Source organism: Medicago truncatula, chromosome 8 (assembly GCF_003473485.1).
Source record: "Medicago truncatula cultivar Jemalong A17 chromosome 8, MtrunA17r5.0-ANR, whole genome shotgun sequence".
Classification (NCBI taxonomy): Eukaryota; Viridiplantae; Streptophyta; class Magnoliopsida; order Fabales; family Fabaceae; genus Medicago; species Medicago truncatula.
In genome coordinates this window covers 46,958,090-46,977,446 of record NC_053049.1, presented here as the reverse complement: position 1 = coordinate 46,977,446, position 19,357 = coordinate 46,958,090, and the positions used below count along the sequence as shown (strand labels likewise).

The following is a 19,357-nucleotide window of genomic DNA, read 5'->3' as shown; positions in this document are numbered from 1 at the left end:
TTTGTTACATTGTTGGTGTTATTGAAAAAGATATGTTTAGTTTTTTAATAAGAAAAAGATATGCATAGTTTGTTACAATATAAATGTGTAAAATATATATAAGTATAATTTTTTTAGGCATCTATATTAGTACTTTTAATTAAAATCAAAATTTTATAAAAATAATAATTGTACGCATTACGCAACACAAAAAAAATTATACGCATTAGCATAACAAAAAAAAACAGACATACAAACATAAAATATTACTCTAAACGCTAATGTGTGTGTGTATATTTGTGAGGTTGAAGAAAGAGAATAAAATTCGGTGTCATTCAATGACATCATGAATAAAAATATTTGTGAGGTTGTGATAATTAAACGATATTAAAATCAAACATATAAGTGATAAAAAGATAATAAAATTCCTTCAAAAATAGATAATAAAATTAAATTGATCTTCCTTTAAAAAAAAATTATATGGACCGGTTCAAAAAAAATATTAAATGGAAGAAAAAAATAAATAAAAATATAATATTAAAAATAAAATATAAGGTTGCCTGCATTACAGAGAAGTAGTTTTTCGAAGGTACTTTATTGATATTGTGTTTGATTTAACTTCTCCTTAAAAATGTAGAAAAGTTGGAAAAAAAAACTGGATCAAACGGTACCTTAGTGCTATAGTGTCACTATTTGACAACAATTTATACTTAATAGCTTATCCCGGAACAATAGCAATTTGTTCAAATTTTGTTGGTGCTTCTCTGCTATAGCCGCTCTTTGACAGCACTTGGTACTACTTGTAGTAATTTTGAAATTTTACACATTTCCCTTTGTTCTGTGTCGGCTAATCACGCGATTGAAGTTTGTCCAAACATGGGGTTATTCACTTCCAGTGAACAGATTAAGTTGTTACAAGCTTCCATTGTTTAAATTATGTACCCTTCTTTCATGAATAAGTAGTTAATAGTTAAAAATATGTACACAATCTTGTCAAGTTCACCATTTACTTCATCATCTTGTATGTATTTTCCCTCCTGTACGTCGTAATTTAAGTACATTTAATGGTTCTTTCTTTGTCTACATTTATTGTTGTGACACTATAATAGTTTGATTCCAGCTTATACAAAACATTGATGCAATTAGCTCATGTTTGATACTCTCTACGGTCCTATTTATAAGAAAAAATCTGATCAACAAAAATTGATGTATTTGAACTAAATTTTGAATCAGATGTATCAACTTTTGTTTACCCAACTTTCTTTAAGATCGAAGGGAGTACTATTTGAATAGCGACACTTTTTATTCCGTTCTTGTTTGACAACATCGAGTCAAAGCTTAGTAACTTCTACCAAAGTAGCTTATTTATTGTTAATTTGTGGTTCTTATATTTCTTTGCAAAAATAAGTATACGGTTCTTAACTTGTTGTATAATTTATCATTTGTTTTCAGGTGGTAGATTTAGAATCATCAATTGAGATGCGACGCTCTTCTTAGTCTAGTCGTATTCCTGGAGTTGATAAAGCAATAATATTCCGAATCGTCTAGATAGTTAATTTCATTTTCTCGTAATGATCGTGAGAAACTTTTATTGTGTCGTGTCATATGTTTTCTTTTTTATTGAATCACTTTATAAATAATGTAGAATTCATCATATTTTAGTTTATGAAATAGTGAATGAAGTTTGGTTTTTGAATTATTTCATATTTATTATTAAGAATTTTATTTGGTTTTACGATAAGAAATTAAATAATCAAAAATAAAATGCAATTTGAAAAACTAAAATCTCCGGTTAGCCGAAATAGTAGTTTAAGAAAACATGTCTTACCATTAGCGTAATGTTTAAAACTCAATTTTTTATGTGATTAATGGCGGTTCAGAACCGAACCGGTGCAATGTAACTATAACGGATTTTGTGTTGTTTCGCAAAACCATTGTCAAATATGTTGCCGACGATCTGATATAGACTTATAAGGAACTTCCACGAGTGAACTTTTCCGGCGATTAAAACCGCCATTGCTTGTCTTTAAAAATGGCACAACTTAATTTATTTTTTTTGTTGAAACACATGACACATTTTATGCTATTCATTGAAATTCAAAAAAAAATTATTGTTTTGGAAACGAATCTCACCAAGTTATGTGAAATCTATATGAACTTCAAATAAAAGAAGAGTGTTGAAGCTTTATAAGCAAAATATTGAATTAAAAAAATGTTGAAAATATTGTTAGAAATGTGACGAGCTATATGTAGTTCATACTATATAGATATACGCAAGTATAATTGCTTGGGATGCACATCTCCAACCCAAAACTCACGTTTAGTCTAGTCAAACGTTGGTATATTTATAGGGACCAAAAACATATTTAACCAAAAAAAAATAAAAAATCTTGGTTTTGTTTTAGCAACCAAGCAAAAAACATGCAGAGGATGATTAATAGGGCAACGTTTAGCATGGGGAAATTGGTATATTTTCCTATCTTAGGTCAATTTAACAGCGGTCATTGATTTAATGTTAATAGAGATCAATGGATAAAATTGCTCTTAAATGTTTTTTTTGGTTACACGCTCTTAAATGTTTACCTTGAACTTGGATGGATTTTAATTTTTTTAAAAAAAAAAAACTGAGATATTTGAAATTGTAGAAATCACCTAGGTTTGATATATTTATAAATTTGGAACATGTTGAAAACAATGTTGTTTTACTTTCCGTTACCAAATTATTATTATTTTTTTTATCAAAATCAATATTTCATTTTCTTTATTAATTAAAAAAACTCGATAAATGTTATTATTTAAATTAATATTTTCTCATTCGTTCAGTTTGGAGTCAGAATCACTAACTTCTTTAACGGTTAACTCAAACTAATAACTCTCTATTCACTTTGTTTATTATAAATTTTTATATTAATATCATCTATTTGAGTTGTTGCTTGACATAAACATGATATATTTTAGAATTAATTTTTTAATTATTTGTGTTTGTCAGGAATATAGTTGAACTTGTTCATTTCCTTTGGCATATGGTAGAATTTGCCATGAACTTCTTGATTTTATTTTTATAGTTTTTTATTTCAAAAACAAGGTGAATTTAGTATTATTAATGATGACCTTAATAACTATTTCACAAATAATATGAATTTTGACGATGTATATTTATTATTTTTTATGAACAAGTCATAAAAAAAAAGGCAATCTGGTGCATTAGAGCTTGACAACAACTTTACTAGTTGCGCCAAGGTTACCCCTCTTATGAATCAAGTCATATTCATGTAAAAATAAAAATAAATAAAGTGATAATATTTATTTTTGGAAGAACGTTTTTCACTAAAATCTGAAGGGTAAATAATTGAAATCTTTTCTTTTTTGAGGAGATTAAGGAAATAAAATCTGAAGTATGAAAATGTTAGTCACATTATTTGGTTTATGTTTTTATATTAAGTTTTTTTTATTGAAAATGAGGCTGGAAAAGGTTAGCAGGAGTGTTAAAAAAATATTCTATCTCCCTCCGATAAAGAAATAAAAAAATTAATTGGGTTCAAATTATAATTTTGAGCCAGGAGTACAAATTGGAATATAAAAGAATAGGAAGTACAACTCATTACAAGTAAAACAAAATTGATCTAAGATGGAGAAATTTGACAATTTGCCCATGCTAAAACTCGCCTGATTAATAGACGCCTTAACCGGCTTCAAAGCTTTAAGGAATCGATGTAACAAATAAGCGGTTCAACATGAATATTAGAGCTCACCCCACTAATGATACGATAATGGTATCAAGACCATTTCGTAATAGGCTCAGCCTCATGCCATCCATAAATTTGTTCAGTTTAACGAATTGAGAAATAGCTGAAATGAACAAAATGAAAAAGAAAAACCTGCTTCAAAAATAAAGATTTTTATTATAATATATCTATAAATAAACATCACTTGAAAGAACAAGTGAACAACAAGGATCAATAATCCAAGAATATACATATGTTCAGAACAGTTCAAAGATCTATATACAAATATACATAAAGTGGAAAACCGAACCAACGCCACTTCTAGTTAATGGTTTCCTAGTTTGCACTACACTTGGGAAAAGGTTTGAATAGATATTTTGTGATGTTTTAACGTTTGAAGCTTGCTCTTGCTCTATGAAGCTGCTCCAACACAATTTATTCGAAATCTTTCAGTGTCCCTACTCCTAACCGTAACACAATCTGTAATGTAGACCTACAACAATTCAAAGACCGACTCTCCCTTTTCCTTAAACACACTAGATGCCATCTGAAACCAAAGTATCCTTGATTCCTTCTTTCCATATTCCCCATCTCCATCTAACTCCAGTGAATTTGCTTCTGCACACAGAGATGAGATTTCCCGCAACACAAGAATCAGCATGACCGTGGATGAACAGAGAAACGTCTCCCAAGAGGTTGCATTTATCCAAAACAGAGAAAATAAATGCATGAGTAAACTCAATTTCAACGACCACTATATGTGCAACAAGCTCTTTCAATGTCTTCATCCTAGTCCCATTTTCACAACTTACCTTGCGGAAAGAACTCTCCATCACATGCCAAGCCTCAGAACCTAAACTTAGATAACTTATCAAGACCAAACTCTCCTCCTCGATCAACTCCAACCTCTACAACTCTCCGTTCTTCTCACAAAATCTAAGCTTAGTCTATCTAAAACCACACAGTGGCGAAACATGCTTAAAATGTAAGCAAGAGAGAAGCATTCCACTTCAAGCTGAAGGCATTGTATGTTACCACAATTTTTCAACATTAGCTCATCAGTGTTCTCAAGAGAAAGATTGAAGTTTGACAAAGAAGGTGCTTCAAGGAAAAGCAGCCTAGGCTTGACACACTTGAGATGGAAATCAACAAGACTTGGAGCAGATATAACCAAAGAAAGAGGAGCATTTGAAACCGACCATTGACAAGTTTGAAGGTGTGAGAGATTAATCTTAGGCTCTTCAAGTCCTCCAACACCAATAAGATTAAGTTCCTTAAGGTTAGGGAAACAAGTATTGATCATGTTCAAATCCTCATCATCCAATCTTACAAACTCAAGAGTCAAATTGGTCAATGTTGGCATCAAACACAAACCATCCACAGCTAACCAAGCGTTCCTAATCACCAATTGCACCAAACCGTAGCCTGCAGCACAAATGATATGAAACTATTAGCAAGGTTTTCAACAAGATTTGCCATCGCCACAAATATAACTCTAAAGGATTTAATTTATATAGACTATCAATGTAAAGTCTTTTTACAGCGTCAATCTATTATAACTATTAGATGATTAAAAATAGGATTTGATTTATATACACCGAAAGTGTAACACCTTTTTACACCGTCAATTATCTATTATAGCTGCAAGATGATTTAAAATAGGATTTCATTTGTATTCACCAACAGTGTAAAACCTTTTTAGACATGCATCCGATCAACCGACTCTAAAACATCTTTAAAAATATCTACTTGGCATGATTAGATTTGATCGGATGTAGTGTAAAGTTTTATGCCTCCACCACATAGAAATTAATCTCTTTAACAATTTTAGACTTTAAACATAACTACGGGTCAATTATCGTGATTTGTTGACATTTTACACTGACGGTGCATTACAATTAAACTCAATTCAAAATTGGTTTCTGCAACTGCCATTGGGGTCACAATTCAAATGTTTCAGAAGTCTCTGCAACAATATTTCAACTATAATTCTGACTGCATTTTCCGCAATTTCAAGTTTCATAGCATAATTGCAACTACAATCACAATTTAGAACCATAGACAATAAATAATTAAAGGAGTTGAGAACTAAGAAGCTGACTAACAAGTGGAAGAGATGAGGGGCAAAGCTCGTGAACGTCTCCAACAAGATTGAACCCAGAAATCAGAAACAGACGGCGAATTAATGGAGTTGGAAAGCGAAGGAAGCCAATCTTGAATGAAATTAAAATCCGTAAGGTGAAGATCATCAGATTCATCTTCAAAATCGTCAAAGGGCATCTCAACAAGAGAACGATCAACGCCGATGGTAACAGATTCGAGATTGGGGGAACGGAGAACGAGGTTGTTGAAAACGATTTTGAAAGGGGTGATGAGGTGCTTGGTTTCTGGGGAACGTGAATTGAGGTAACGAGACATGGAACAGATGAGAGTCAACGAACGAACTTCGGAGGAAGCGGAGTTGCGGGTGTTTGAAACGAGTCAGCATCTTGCTAGATCGGTTGAGTCTTTCAGGCGGCTTAGAATTTCTACCACCAACGGAGAGGGTAGATTATCCATTGAAAGAATTTCTAACACCACCGTGATCACGATGCGTGTTGTTTGCGTGGCTGTTTCTAATAGATTTTGGACTTAATTGCATAATTAGTCCCCTAACTTATTTGTTGTTTTCGATTTGGTCCTTTATCTTTAAAAAATTTCAATTTAGTTCCTCATGTACACTCTTTTAGTGAAGTTGGTCCTCACCGTTAGTCATCCGTTAAGGGAATATTTGAGATATGATTTCAGCCATTAGATTGTAGGACCATTGTATGTAACGGTGAACCACCAACACCAAATCCTTCGTCATCTTCTTCATCAACAACTATTTTTTTCATTTTCTTCATCTTCTTCATCCATCTCCTTCATCATCTTCAACATATCCAGAAAATCAATCATAAAATAAAAATTAATTTTACACCCAAAAATGAAAATCAATTCATCACCAAAAAATTAATCATTCATATATTCATCCAAAACTGAAATCCAGAAAAGAAAAAAAAAACAGAAAAAACCCAAAAATAAATTGCATTTACACAAACCCCAATTCAATGAATTGATTCACACAAACCCTTCTCAACAACTCAGGAAACCAACAACATATTGATTTTTTTTTTAGATCTGAATTCTTTGCAGCTACATATTGATCTTAAAACCAAGACCTCGCTTTATCTTCTTTCTCCTCCATGGCAAATAGCAAGAAATGGAATCACCAAAAATTGCAATCAGGAGGCTCACACACTCAAAAATTGCAATCAATGTTATGTGGAAATCAGCCACGTGAATTAAGCTTGAGAGGTGTTTGATTGATTCTTGTTTTGTAGCTTCATACCCATTAATGGATCGAACACGCCGTCGTCCGTCTCAATGTCGCCGTCGTCCATCTCCCACCGTTGAAGTTTCCGTCGTCGAGGAAAAGATTGAAATCGATGTTGTGGTTGAAGAAGTTCCCAGTATCACGAGAATTGCGGCGATTACCATTGAAGTTTCAGGTGACCAAGTTACCATTGTTTAGGGTTTCATTTTTTCCAATTTGAATTATGCAATTTCATAGCAATGTTGTTTCAATTTCTATTTAATTTTGTTATTATGGTGTTGTTGCAGTGAAGTAAATTGAGTTATTAGATATGGTTTTGCTACTATAAACTTAAAGTAATTTATGATTTTTGGCTTTGATTGTTCTCTCTGGATTGTTAAGGAAGATGAATGATGGTGTAGATTCTGTTGGTGCAGATGATGAGGAATTTTGTTGTAGCTGAAACATAAAAATGGATGATTTTTTGGGAGATGAATTTTGTTGAGGAAGCATAAAAATATTCAGCACTTTGATTATGTTCAGGAAGATGGATTCTGGTTCTTCTCTTCGCAAAATTTATTTTTTTTGAAAAAAATGGCTTTTTTTAATGGCTTTATGAAATTGTGTTGTGGAAGATTTGTTATGATTGAGAAAATCTTTTATGGGTTTTGAAATTGATTATTTTTTATTTTTGGAGAAGAATAAGTTGTAGAAAAAAATTATAAGTTTTAATTTACTTTTTTGGATATGTTTGAAAATTTGTATGAATTTATGAAGATGAGGATAAGAAGAGGAAAATGAAAATGGAAGAAGATGAAAAAGGGTGAAAAATCTTGGTTTATTTGATGGAAGTATATGAAGATTATGATGAACATGATGAACAAAGGAGGGTAGAAGATGAAGAAAAGGATAAAATATTATGTGTTGATGGTTCACTGTAACATACGATATACCTATATGATCTAGCCGTCCTCTTTTTGAAAAAAAATATCAAATGGATGAAATTAAAAAATTAATAAGGTCGACAGTGGACTACTTACTGTTGGTCCACCTAATATATTTGGGGTTAAAGTTAACTCACTTTGATCAAACTGACTAACGGACCATATTTAAAGGACCAAAAAGGAAAAATTTAGACTTATGGGACCAAAATAAAAACAACAAATAAGATGAGGGACCAAAGGTTCAATTAAGCCTAAATTTTGCATTTATACATCTTTCACAAATCACTCATTCATTTTTTTATGGCTTAAATGGAGTTTTACTTTGTACTCGTCCGTTTTTAAATATAAGCAAATTTTACATATATGAACCACATACATCATTAATTAAATGAACCTAAAAAGTAAAATTTCTTTATATTTAAGAACAGAGGGAGTACCTTTTAAACGATTGAAATTTTTGCCTCCTAATAAAAAGATATAAAATTTGTTATTTATCTTTAGTGAAATAGACTCTTTTGATCCTTTAATATTAGAAAAATATGTTTTGACCTTCTATCTTTAGAAAAATAAGTTCTTTTCCTTTACAAAAAGTTATGATTTTTGCCTATTCTTGTAGGACACGTGACGTCTTTTCAGCTGCTTTACAACATTTTGTAATTGTTATTTTGTTTTTGTTCGGAGACCAAAATCGTAACTTTTTATAAGTTAAGGGGTCCAAATGCTTTTAAGCCTTTTTCTTTTGGTTTTACTATCTTGTGTTAAGATTTTATTTTGTGACCATGTCCCTTAAATTACCGTCTGTTGACATAGAGATACTCAGAGCATCTCCTGCGCTTTCCATGCACAATCCTTGAGGCAATAAGAACTTATTCCTACTTTCTAATCCATTAGAGAGGAATGATTTCGATGCCATTTGGAGAACAGTTCTCTCCGAAGAACGTCCAATAACAAGGAAAAACATAAATTATGAGGACCATAAAAAGGCAAGTTAAAAAGGGAAAACAAACATTATGATTTATGGGATCCTAAAAAGTAATATAAGAACATAAATATGGTTCTTTACATTATTAGAGTAGAAATAAATGATAGTTCTTAAATCATATGTGACATCCATAGGTTCACAAAAAATATTGAAGATTTTTTTTTTGGTTTTAGCATTGTAGATATTCTTAGTTGATGTTTCAATTCTCATCGATTAAAATTGGTGTATTAATAGTTTGTATCTGTCAACCACCTACGTCCACCCAAAATTATTTCCCGTCATCATATTGTTGAAGTTAATTTTGGCTTTTGTATAGGAACATTTACATTGTCCTCCATTTTATATTTTGGCTTCTATTGCAAAGTAAGATGTACAGTTATTAGTTAGTTTTTTTTGGTTACAAGAGTATTAGTTAGTTTAATAATAATGCAATTATGAGAAATACACAATTTACACTGACATTTCAATAAAAGCTCTTTATTTTACCACATGATAGAAGTTATTTTAAGATTAAGTTACAAGAGTGGATTGACACGTCAAAATGATGAATTTTTTATTGAACATGTGTGTAAAGTTGATTTATACTTGTAGTGCATCTTATAATCTCTTGTTATTTGTGACATGTCTTTGTCCTAACCAACCGTAAAATTATCTTCTTTTTATTTATCACCAAAAAGTTATCATTTTTACTTATCACCAAACAAATTTCATAAAACTCAACACACATAAAAGTCTTGCTTTTAATTTAGCAAAAAATAATTTAAAAATTGGAAGGAGGGTGTGTGTATATGTAAATAGTAAAAGAGTGGAGTGCGAAAAGCAATTTCTTATTACCACCAACTCTCTGTTCATATGGCCTAAATGGTCCAAATCCAAAAGTTCTGAAGAGTTGAGAGAAAGTAAAAAAAACGAAAAAAATAAATTCAAAGAGGGTTGAAAGACGGAGGTAGAGTGGATTGCAGCGTCGCGTGGAAGCGGCGGCGACGAGATCGAACAAAACCGATATCGAACACCACTATTTCACGATTAACGAACAAAACCGTTCTCGCTTGGCGTAACGAGATCGAGAGTGAGAAAGAGGAATGGGGAGAAGGATATTGAACGATGCGTTGAGGAGTATGGTGAATGCTGAGAAGAGAGGGAAAGCTATGGTGGAGCTTAAACCTATATCCAATGTTATCTCTTCTTTTCTCCATATCATGAAACACCGCGGTAATATTTGTTTTCAATCTTTCATTATTCATTTTGTTTTATTTTCCCTTCATCTTATATGAGTATGAAATTTATGTACTATTTGTTTTTCTGCTGGATTTATGTGTTTTGGTCAATTCATTATGATATTGTTATTGTTTTAGCAAATACCCAAATTCCATTAAGACATACATTAGGATATTATTAATTTTAGATTTTTGGCAAATTAGTATAATTTTTAATGATATTTTTAGTTCTATCTTGACTAATTTAATCACATGGTATTTTATCCATTTCTCATGAACTATGCAGCTTAGACACTTTAGATTGAAGGCATGTTTGGTGTCTAAACACCTACACATGTGATTGCTTGCATTTTCTCAAATTGGTATCGATGTTGTGGTGTGGGTGCCTTTGTCGTGTTTTCGTCAGTGCTTATGGTCTCCATGCTTATTTTCCAACAATTATCAGCTGGATTAGCATGGTCTTGCTTTCTGTATGTAAGCATGTATATGTAATGATTAGGAAAATTGATTTACTCTACTTTGAGGGTAGAGAAGCCTCCTAAGAAAAGATAAGAAGAAAAGACTAATTTCTCATTTCATGATCATTTTCCTTGTCAATACAAGATTATATAGCCTTATGCAATAACTGAATTTAGTAACAAACTAGCAAGAGAATGTAAATAACGCTAACAAACTTAATCTAGATTTTAGGCGAGTCACCGCATCAGTCCATCTTTGGCTTCGACATTGTATTTGGCCTCCTGAATCATAACAGTATATGTATTTAAGATGAAATGAAAGGCACTAAACGTACTAGAATAATTTGATATTTAGATAATCGATACAGCTAATTTGGTGTCATTTATGATGGCAGGATATATCAAGGACTTTCAGGTCTATGATCCCCATAGAGTGGGGAGGATCACAGTTGAACTACAAGGTAGAATTAACGATTGCAAGGCCCTTACATACCGACAAGACCTTAAGGCAAAGGATATTGAAGCTTATAGATTGAACACTCTTCCAACACATCAGGTTGGTTAATGCTTACCGTTTTGTTTTTATTTAGTGTTATAGCAGTTTCACACCTATTTGAATGTGGAGAATGCTGTTTGTATTAGCTACCAGCTTTTATACTTTAAGTTCTTTCTTTTTAATAGATCATTACGTTTTATTTATCTTGATGCAGTGGGGTTATGTTGTGATTACAACTCCTGATGGTGTTTTGGATCATGAAGAGGCCGCAAAAAGGAATGTAGGTGGTCAGGTTCTTGGTTACTTTCACTAAAACTGTTGTTTACCTTGTTATTTAGGCCAGTCACTGTCTTCAGCTAAGTTTCCTGATAAGCTTTCAATGAATTTTATGAAAGAATGTTTTCAGCAAAGGAGGTTTTGTTTTCTATTATTACTTTGTCCTGTATGAATTATGTGGCAGTTCATGCATGATGAGCGTGATGCGTTGGATCACAATCTTTGTGGAAATTAGTCATGTTTATGTTAAATAATAGACTAGACTTGAATGGAAACCGTATCATCTTAGTTGTAATCTACTTTAAATACAATGGCTCTTGTGTAATCCATAATTGATTCAAGTTCAACCATTCTGCAACACTAGTTTTCTTATTTGTTTTTCCGAGGATGCAGTTTTCGACAAGAAGAATAATATATCATCCTAGAGGATAATCGATGTTGAAATTTATTTTCCAACTTTGTCGCCTGGTGGATATTTTAATGGCTAACCAATTGAAACCCAATTAATTTTACTAGATTTTTCATCTCTCTCACTTTACATGTTAAAAATAGATGGCCTCAATCAACAATTTGCCACCCAATTTATAGTGAAAATAAGAAGTATCTCCATTGTTGCAAAAAACAAAAAAAAAAGGTGTGGTTCCAATTGCTAAGTAGAAAGGATTAGGAGTATTACTACTGATGCGTGTGTGTGTCTCAAGGTGGGGCTGTGCCACACTTTTATATTTGGGTTCGGCTTTGGGCGGGAGTCCTTTTTCATTATTCAATTGTAAGAATGATGACTAATTTAATATGTATGGTGATTTAAAAAATGATACTATGCAATTGGATGGCAGTCGCTGGCTAACTAGTGATTTGGGATAGCATAATTGACATGTGTCTAGTTTGATGTAGCTAATTGGGACTATGCATTCCTATTTGTTCGTATGAGGTTAGTAGAATGTTTGTGAAGTCATCAAGTGTTTTGCTGATCATTACCGTATTATTAGACACTGTAGTTTGTAGGCAATCTTATGATGATGCCAAGGCAATTGATTATGCATCGAACCATAAACTGTTTGGAGTTTCAATAGTTCAATACCAAACCCGTTTTGTGTACTCTTCAGTATCGTTGCTGGCAATACAACTTGAGAACAGTTATCAATAAGATTAAATTTTACAAATTTATTTATATATGGCACACTAGTGTTACTGCTAAGCTCCTTTAGTGTAGTTCTTATTTTTTTTTTTTGTCTAAGTAGCCTAGTGGCTAGAAATATATTGATAGATTGAGAACAGTTATCAATAAGATTAAATTTTACAAATTTATTTAAACCGTGCCATGACTTGGACTATTATTGATCACAACTCTATTGGAAGTCAATTTATATCAGCAAATGCGCCTGCAGATAGTGAGTCCGTCGCCTATTGAAACAAAAGCAAGTTCCATGCGAGGATCCTTTGAAATTGCTTCGTTGAAATCAAGTGTACATCTTCTCCATTCTCTCTTTGTTTCTGAAACTACCATTTCCGGCAAGGCAACAGTTCCTCCCCAAAGTGTGTTATCATAGGCAACAATCCCGCTGATCTTGACCAATTTGATAAGCCTCTCATGGTAATTCCAGTAGTTATTTTTGTCGGCATCAACAAAGGCAAAGTCAAAAGTACCTTCATTTGCCGGCTACATCAAGACAGGAAAAGAAAAACCATCAAGGGTCTGACTTGACCTGGACAGTTATTTGTGGAGTAAGTTACTTACATCATCTAAGAGTTTATCAAGAACCGGCAAAGCTGGAGACTCTATGTAGTCAATCTTGTGTAAGACACCGGCCTTTTTTATGAATGGAAGTCCTATCTCATAAGCTTTTCTGTCTGGATCTACGGCTGTAATCTACAGCAGGCAGACAAATGGGGCTAGTAACATAAAAATAATAGACACATATTTGCGACATTGTTATATAAATGTATACAAAGAGAGAGGGTGATTATTAGCGAGAGAATTAAGCATCTTATGCATTGAAATTGCTCAAAACTCTTACGATGACCAACATATTCATTTAACATTGTTCAAATAGTTTTTTTTTTTTTTTCTTTCCTTCTCTACCAAATTAGCGGTGATAGGATTCATTGTCCCAGTCTTGAGAATGCGTAATATCATGAGCTTCTACTTACGAAGAGCGACGTCCATCGTTGTTCTAGTTCAAAAGACTCTTTTACTCGGTGATCTACCATAAACTGTGATACTTTTCCACTGTAGAAGCCACAGTATGGATAGGAGGAAAGCAGATACAAACCTTTCCATTATATGGAATGCTAAGTGCTGTGAGTAGAAGAGAGTATCCAGTGAAAACTCCTACTTCAATTGTCTTTTTAGCATTTAGAAGTTTCAAGAGCAAAGCCATTAGCTGACCCGCATCAGGTGATGTGCCCATGAAGCCACTGAAGAATTACAATAACATTACATAAGAAAAAGTTTCCTAATGCTGGCTGAAGAAGTCAAGTTCAACAAGAATAAAAATAATAATAATAATAATAATATCATACTATTTTTGTTTGAAAAATCTTGTATGCGTATCAAATTTTGTTATGTTAAACAACTTCCATAATTTATAGGTTGGATGTATGGTATAGTAGTCTTAAGAATAATTACAGAGGATGATTTGCTGTTGCATTTCTCAGCTCTTTGAGAGTCTCTGCTTCTCGTGGGTAAACGCTGGTTTCTAGTATATACTGCCACAAAATTGTATGTTAATTAAGCAGGAAAAATCAATCTAAACAGTTACAACAAAAATGGCAAGAGATGCGTATGTAAACCTTGAGTAAGCCCTCACTCTGCAAAATAACTGGATTGGTGGAAGCTGATATTTTGTCCATTATTTTTCTCTGCATACAAAGCCAAGGTACGAATAAGGATAAATTTTCAGTGAATGAGTTTATTGTTATAGGATCTTTCACGTCAAGAATGCTTAATACTTCATGATATCCTTGTTTTCTTTCAGTCACCACAATCTTTTCATGGCTTTAAAGACAAATGGACACGCCAATTTAATATTTTGGGGCTAAAAAGACTGATAAAGTCGGGTAGAAATTACAAACACGCCCATAATAAATAACTAAATTAATTTTTTGGAATTAGGCTGGTTATTTCATTATAATAAGAGTCTTTGTGGGCTTAGCTCAGTTGGTATGGACAAAATATAAAATATGCAAGGTCTGGGGTTCGAACCCCGGCCATAAAAAAAATAAAAAATTATGAGAATAAAAATGGAACTGGTGTCTGCGTTGAACTTAAATTCTCTTTTGTTAAATAACACTCGAAATTACTACTTTTATCCATTTGATTTGATTCTCGAAATAACCATTGCTATTTAACCTAGACCTAAATTTAGATATTAACAAAGACATATTTTTAACAGACTAATCATAATTGTGAGTAATTTAGGTATATTGAAAATAGGCTAAAAAAAAAAAATCATAAATCATGCATCTCCCTCTATTAGAGTATTTAGTAGTATTCAGAAATTAACAAAGAAGACATGTTTTTTCCCTAAAAAAAAAACAAGACGACGTGTTTTTAGCCCCTCTATTAGTAGTATTCGGAGACTAACAAAGAAGACACGTTTTTTCCCTTAAAAAAATAAAGAAGAAGACGACATGTTTTTAGCAACAAAATTATAATTAATGAATTTGAGGATAATTTATGTCTAATTGAGAATAATTTAGATATATTTAAAACCTTGGTCGTAATCGAGAGTCTTTACAACGGAAAATGTGATTCTAATGGCACTCAAATGATGGCCACTTCCAAAGCTTATATCACAGCTGAATGTAAGAAATTCAGAAATCTGTTTTATTAGAGCAACTTGTATAACGAGATAAAACTTATTTAATGTTATGTACGAAGCAATAAAAAAACAAATAATATTATTTCCAAAATTTGCGACATTTATTTTGAAAATTGCAGGATCACCATTGTAGACAAGTAGCACCACAAGCTTTCCAACATTCCAACATGATATAAGAGCAAAATGCAAGGTCCTTCCCGCTTCAAGTACAAGGGGTTATTGAGGCTTATCAAAGTTAACCACTAGTTACTCAACCATGTTTTGTCAAAGTAAAAATAAAAATCAGAATAACATATTGCCATGCGGAATGCCCATATTCGAGTGTATAAAACGACATTGCGCCTATATAGGACTGCAAAAATCTACACTTGGAAGTGGCTATTTTCAGACAGAGTAACCGGTGAAAGTAAATCCCCTTCCAACAATCTCACCAGCGCAATACCATGCATAGCATTCCAAGCCAAACAAAGCAGCAATGCCTGCATCTTCAACCTTTAAGTCTTGCCTGTTCCTCCATAAATGCTTGACATAATCAAGTTCCTTCCAGAAGGCCTCACAACGAACCGGAATGCTGCAAAATTTAATTAGAGTGAGTTATATATAGAGAAGCAGAAGCACTGAAAACTAAATTGGCCTAGAACAGACTTGACAGATGTGTGTGGCATTTGATCAGGCAGAATAAGTTTCCACATTTCTCCATGATTGTTTAGCTAATTCACTAAATAAGATTGTGAAGATATGTTGCACAATTTTCTATGCATAACCATACAATGATAGATAATGAAGAAAAAAACTTCAAACATGAAAAAACTAAAGTGGTTGCCATATGTCAAGATAAAAAATGTTTTCCAAAAACAACCACCATTCCATTTTCTTTAAAATTTGCAAGTCAAGTTGAGTGTTTATTTTGTGGTGATCAAGAAAATCACATGCATTTTGTACCCCGTACCACTTAAAGTCCTTTTGCTTTACACGAACCACAGAAAACAGAAAAAATGGCACTTCCCAAGGCATTTTTTGTTTATCCCCCCATTTGAAGGAGGTAAAATCCCATTTACTCCTAAAAACGTGACTTTCGTAAAAATAAATATACTCCCTCCGTCCCAAATTGTATGTCGCTTTAGAGAATTTTTTTTGTCCCAAATTATATGTCGCTTTACAATACCAATGCAACATTAATGCTACGTTTCCTATTATAACCTTAGCTATTTATTACTCTCTTATTTCAATTCTTTCATTTATCTTTCCCATATTATTTATTAAGGACAATTTTGTAAAACAACTCATAATATCTCTTTTCCACACAATATTAATTGCATTTCTTAATATGTGTGAAAAAGCTAAAACGTCATACAATTTGGGACGGAGGGAGTATTATGTTAGGTTACTTTGGATCATTGATTTTGCTTCCAAACATTGGTTTAACTATAAGCGATGAAAAGTAGCTTTTGCATTGTGTTGAAAAACTTACACCAAGTCTTTCATCAAGTTTGATTTAGAAAATAATCAAACATAAATCACTTCAATTCAAGCTCAGTTTAACCGAATCAGTTTCTTTCAAATTCATTCACCCAAACATGCACAAGTTGAAAAGGCAAAGGATGCTAGACCTATATTAGAAGTTAACAATACAGCAACCAGAGTTTTTCCCTGACAACTAGATGGGGTAAAAACCATGGCTCAAACGATGTCCTCATGCCCTGTATGAATTAAATCCAACCACAGACCAGTAACTCTAAATCTCTCTTAATGGTCTTACCTACACTTTTCCTTGACCCCATTCTACCTTTGACTATAGAATTATCCTTTACTTTATGTACACTCCTAAGTCATGCTACTGTCGTTCTTCTCCATACATGCCCTAATCACCTAAGACGTAGCTCTACCATTCTTTCTATGAGGGAAACCACCCAACATTCTTTCTAATGATTAATTCCTATTCCTATCTTGTCTTGTGTAATCATGTGTACATCATAACATTCTCGTTGTTGCAACACGGAACTTACTGCCCAGCATTTTGTCGCACACAACATAGCAGGACTCTCAGATGCACGGTAAAATTGTCTTACTCTTCTTTGGATCCTACACTAGGCCTCTATCTCTCCATCATTGTATCTGGTGGACCCGCCTATTTTTTATTTTAATAGTAAAACTATGCAGAGAATAATGTAACATAAGAAGTGGCGGTCTGCACTTGCAAGTATTCTATGTAGTTGCACACCCATAATATATTGCTCTACATTCAGTTAAGTTGGTTCACTATGGTAGGCGAGTAGCAGACACATCAACGAAACGCTGCTAAAAGGCATTAAGCCACCAAGCTTAAATCAACGTGCTTATCCAAAGCAATTACTTGAAGCAAAAAACATGTTTAATTGAAGTGCTGGCATTTACAAAATATGCATAACTTGCTACTGCAATGTAGAAAAATAATTCCTAATAAGAATAACTATTAAAACAAAATAGATATTTTATTTATTCGTTGTTCATTGCATTGTACATAAGTCAACAACAGATAAAGGGTTACGGTTTGGTGTATTGGACAAGTTTATGAAGCCTAGAAGTGTCCAACTTTGTATTCAGGGTTTCTGGTAATGCTTTGAAACCAAACTGCTCATTGAACTGCTAAAAGCAGTGATTTACAGTTAAAATGAAAGAAGAATTGCAGAGAAGAAACGAGAAAACAGAGGCTGTAAACTGTTATTGTTCATTCTATTTTCATTGACTGTTCTCTGATACAATGATAAGCTATATATAGAAAGCTTAGGGAATGACTATTGTAACTGAATCATAACCATCCAGATGTAAATAGCTAAAAGCTTACTTTGGTTCTTAGGGAAAAGGAATCCTATCCTAGTAACCAAGAGTTTGGTTGGGAAATAAGTAAAACTTGAGGAAGAAATGTTTCAACTAGGGATCAAACTTAGATACTCCGCATCGATTTTACCTTATCGGAAGTTCATAAACCACTTGGTTAGGCTAACAGCTTAGTAACATAACCAATTTTAGTTAAGAATACAGCTTTACATACATATCTCTGATAAAAGGTTAAACTGAGATTAAACCATGATCTAATTAATCGTCAAATGAAATTAGTATAGGGCAAAAAACAATCATACATATGGGTTTTTATAACTTGTTATTGGACTTCAATTCAGCCAAAAGAATATATTTTTCAATTAATAATGACAGGTTTGGGAGAAGCCTGACTTATTATATACCGGTTATGTGATCCGGCAGTTCTTTTTTTACACCCTTTCATAAGGGTCGGTGACAATCATACGAAGTTTTATCCGATCAATCCGATCTGGTTGTCTAACATCACATGAACATAGAATTTTAGCACACAGTATATTATAGCATTATTTAAGAAGAAAGTTGGAGAAAATAAAACCTAGCAAGGCGTGTGTAAAGTAATTGCTTAGCGAGAAGGTTGCATTTCTCAATAGTAGCAGGCTCTTGAATGTATTGCTTGTTCTGCTCCAACAATTGCTTGTAGTAACCACTTCCATGCTTTGATATCAATTGGGATGCTTGACATGCTTTCGACTGCAATGCCTTCAACTTAGACGCCATCGAATCTGCAACATTAACATTCTAATCAGTTAAACAATATAGTATAATACTCCTAATAATAGATAATTATTATTTTCAAACAACCTAAATAATAATTAAACTAATTGATGATCAATATGGTTACATGGGGGATAAATGGATGGAAAATCAAAACCCTACATATTCGGCAATTTATTGAAGGATAATGAGATCGAATTAAACGAGAGCGTGTCTGTCCAGATCTAAAGAGGAATGAAAAAGAAAAAATAAGAATAATACGAAATCAAGAGTGATGATTGATTGAGGGAAGAAGGTTACCTAGTTGTGTTGTTGTGGAGTGAGTGAATCGAACGGAAATTGCAAGGATGCGCCTCTATTTGCTTTGCCTCTTCCTAAAACCTTGTCTCTTTACTCTCTTGAGCAAGTTTCGTCTCCAATATTTATTTGGTGACACTGTGGAGTTACTATTGGCACCCCCACTCTTCCTTTTTCTCAACATACCTCTGTTTTCAGGTAATTTTTTTTTATAATTAATACTGATTTGAAGCATAATTACAATTCCTTTTT

The 19,357-nt window shown here is 32.8% G+C and overlaps 4 protein-coding genes and 1 long non-coding RNA gene across 7 annotated transcripts; 2 read left to right on the top strand and 3 right to left on the bottom strand.

Annotated features, from left to right (window-relative positions):
- Positions 1 to 3,875: 3,875 nt before the first annotated feature.
- LOC11412372 (F-box/LRR-repeat protein At4g29420) lies at positions 3,876 to 6,326 on the bottom strand. The gene is made up of 2 exons (XM_024773319.2): positions 5,810 to 6,326; positions 3,876 to 5,129 (listed from the first exon to the last, which is right to left on the bottom strand). The coding sequence occupies exons 1-2, from the start codon at positions 6,120 to 6,122 to the stop codon at positions 4,600 to 4,602; spliced, it is 843 nt and encodes a 280-aa protein (XP_024629087.1). The 5' UTR covers positions 6,123 to 6,326; the 3' UTR covers positions 3,876 to 4,599.
- A 414-nt stretch (positions 6,327 to 6,740) lies between these two features.
- Positions 6,741 to 7,646, top strand: LOC120577604 (uncharacterized). 2 transcript variants are annotated; one of them, XR_005643566.1, is made up of 2 exons: positions 6,741 to 7,234; positions 7,476 to 7,646. It is a non-coding gene; the product is annotated as an uncharacterized lncRNA (long non-coding RNA). The 2 variants fall into 2 exon arrangements; XR_005643565.1 differs by having other exon boundaries at positions 7,441 to 7,646.
- A 2,200-nt stretch (positions 7,647 to 9,846) lies between these two features.
- LOC11407568 (40S ribosomal protein S15a-5) lies at positions 9,847 to 11,783 on the top strand. Its single transcript, XM_003630607.4, has 3 exons — positions 9,847 to 10,176; positions 11,035 to 11,195; positions 11,350 to 11,783. Exons 1-3 carry the CDS (start codon positions 10,047 to 10,049, stop codon positions 11,446 to 11,448), a joined length of 390 nt encoding a protein of 129 aa, XP_003630655.1. The 5' UTR covers positions 9,847 to 10,046; the 3' UTR covers positions 11,449 to 11,783.
- Positions 11,784 to 12,490: 707 nt separating this feature from the next.
- On the bottom strand, positions 12,491 to 14,397 carry LOC11407567 (probable caffeoyl-CoA O-methyltransferase At4g26220). Its single transcript, XM_003630606.3, has 5 exons — positions 14,205 to 14,397; positions 14,041 to 14,120; positions 13,685 to 13,829; positions 13,150 to 13,281; positions 12,491 to 13,071 (listed from the first exon to the last, which is right to left on the bottom strand). The coding sequence occupies exons 1-5, from the start codon at positions 14,277 to 14,279 to the stop codon at positions 12,781 to 12,783; spliced, it is 723 nt and encodes a 240-aa protein (XP_003630654.2). The 5' UTR covers positions 14,280 to 14,397; the 3' UTR covers positions 12,491 to 12,780.
- Positions 14,398 to 15,258: 861 nt separating this feature from the next.
- Positions 15,259 to 19,275, bottom strand: LOC25502259 (uncharacterized). Of its 2 annotated transcripts, none has more exons than XM_039829219.1 (3): positions 18,971 to 19,034; positions 18,630 to 18,816; positions 15,259 to 15,806 (listed from the first exon to the last, which is right to left on the bottom strand). In XM_039829219.1, the coding sequence occupies exons 2-3, from the start codon at positions 18,809 to 18,811 to the stop codon at positions 15,620 to 15,622; spliced, it is 369 nt and encodes a 122-aa protein (XP_039685153.1). In that variant the 5' UTR covers positions 18,812 to 18,816; positions 18,971 to 19,034; the 3' UTR covers positions 15,259 to 15,619. The 2 variants fall into 2 exon arrangements, with proteins under 2 accessions (XP_039685153.1, XP_013447294.1); XM_013591840.3 differs by lacking the exon at positions 18,971 to 19,034 and adding an exon at positions 19,109 to 19,275 and having other exon boundaries at positions 15,286 to 15,806.
- Positions 19,276 to 19,357: the final 82 nt, after the last annotated feature.

What these genes read in the sequence shown, in the direction of transcription:
- LOC11412372 (XM_024773319.2), bottom strand. Translation starts at nt 6,122, where the DNA reads ATGTCTCGTTACCTCAATTCACGTTCCCCAGAAACCAAGCACCTCATC. An exon ending in GCCCCTCATCTCTTCCACTT is followed by an intron (nt 5,130 to 5,809) that starts GTTAGTCAGCTT and finishes TTTGTGCTGCAG; the next exon opens with GCTACGGTTTGGTGCAATTG.
- LOC11407568 (XM_003630607.4), top strand. Translation starts at nt 10,047, where the DNA reads ATGGGGAGAAGGATATTGAACGATGCGTTGAGGAGTATGGTGAATGCT. An exon ending in CCATATCATGAAACACCGCG is followed by an intron (nt 10,177 to 11,034) that starts GTAATATTTGTT and finishes TTATGATGGCAG; the next exon opens with GATATATCAAGGACTTTCAG. An exon ending in ACACTCTTCCAACACATCAG is followed by an intron (nt 11,196 to 11,349) that starts GTTGGTTAATGC and finishes ATCTTGATGCAG; the next exon opens with TGGGGTTATGTTGTGATTAC.
- LOC25502259 (XM_013591840.3), bottom strand. Translation starts at nt 18,811, where the DNA reads ATGGCGTCTAAGTTGAAGGCATTGCAGTCGAAAGCATGTCAAGCATCC. An exon ending in CTTTACACACGCCTTGCTAG is followed by an intron (nt 15,807 to 18,629) that starts GTTTTATTTTCT and finishes TAAATTTTGCAG; the next exon opens with CATTCCGGTTCGTTGTGAGG.
- LOC11407567 (XM_003630606.3), bottom strand. Translation starts at nt 14,279, where the DNA reads ATGCAGAGAAAAATAATGGACAAAATATCAGCTTCCACCAATCCAGTT. An exon ending in GCATTCCATATAATGGAAAG is followed by an intron (nt 13,282 to 13,684) that starts GTTTGTATCTGC and finishes TGCCTGCTGTAG; the next exon opens with ATTACAGCCGTAGATCCAGA. An exon ending in TTGATAAACTCTTAGATGAT is followed by an intron (nt 13,072 to 13,149) that starts GTAAGTAACTTA and finishes GTCTTGATGTAG; the next exon opens with CCGGCAAATGAAGGTACTTT.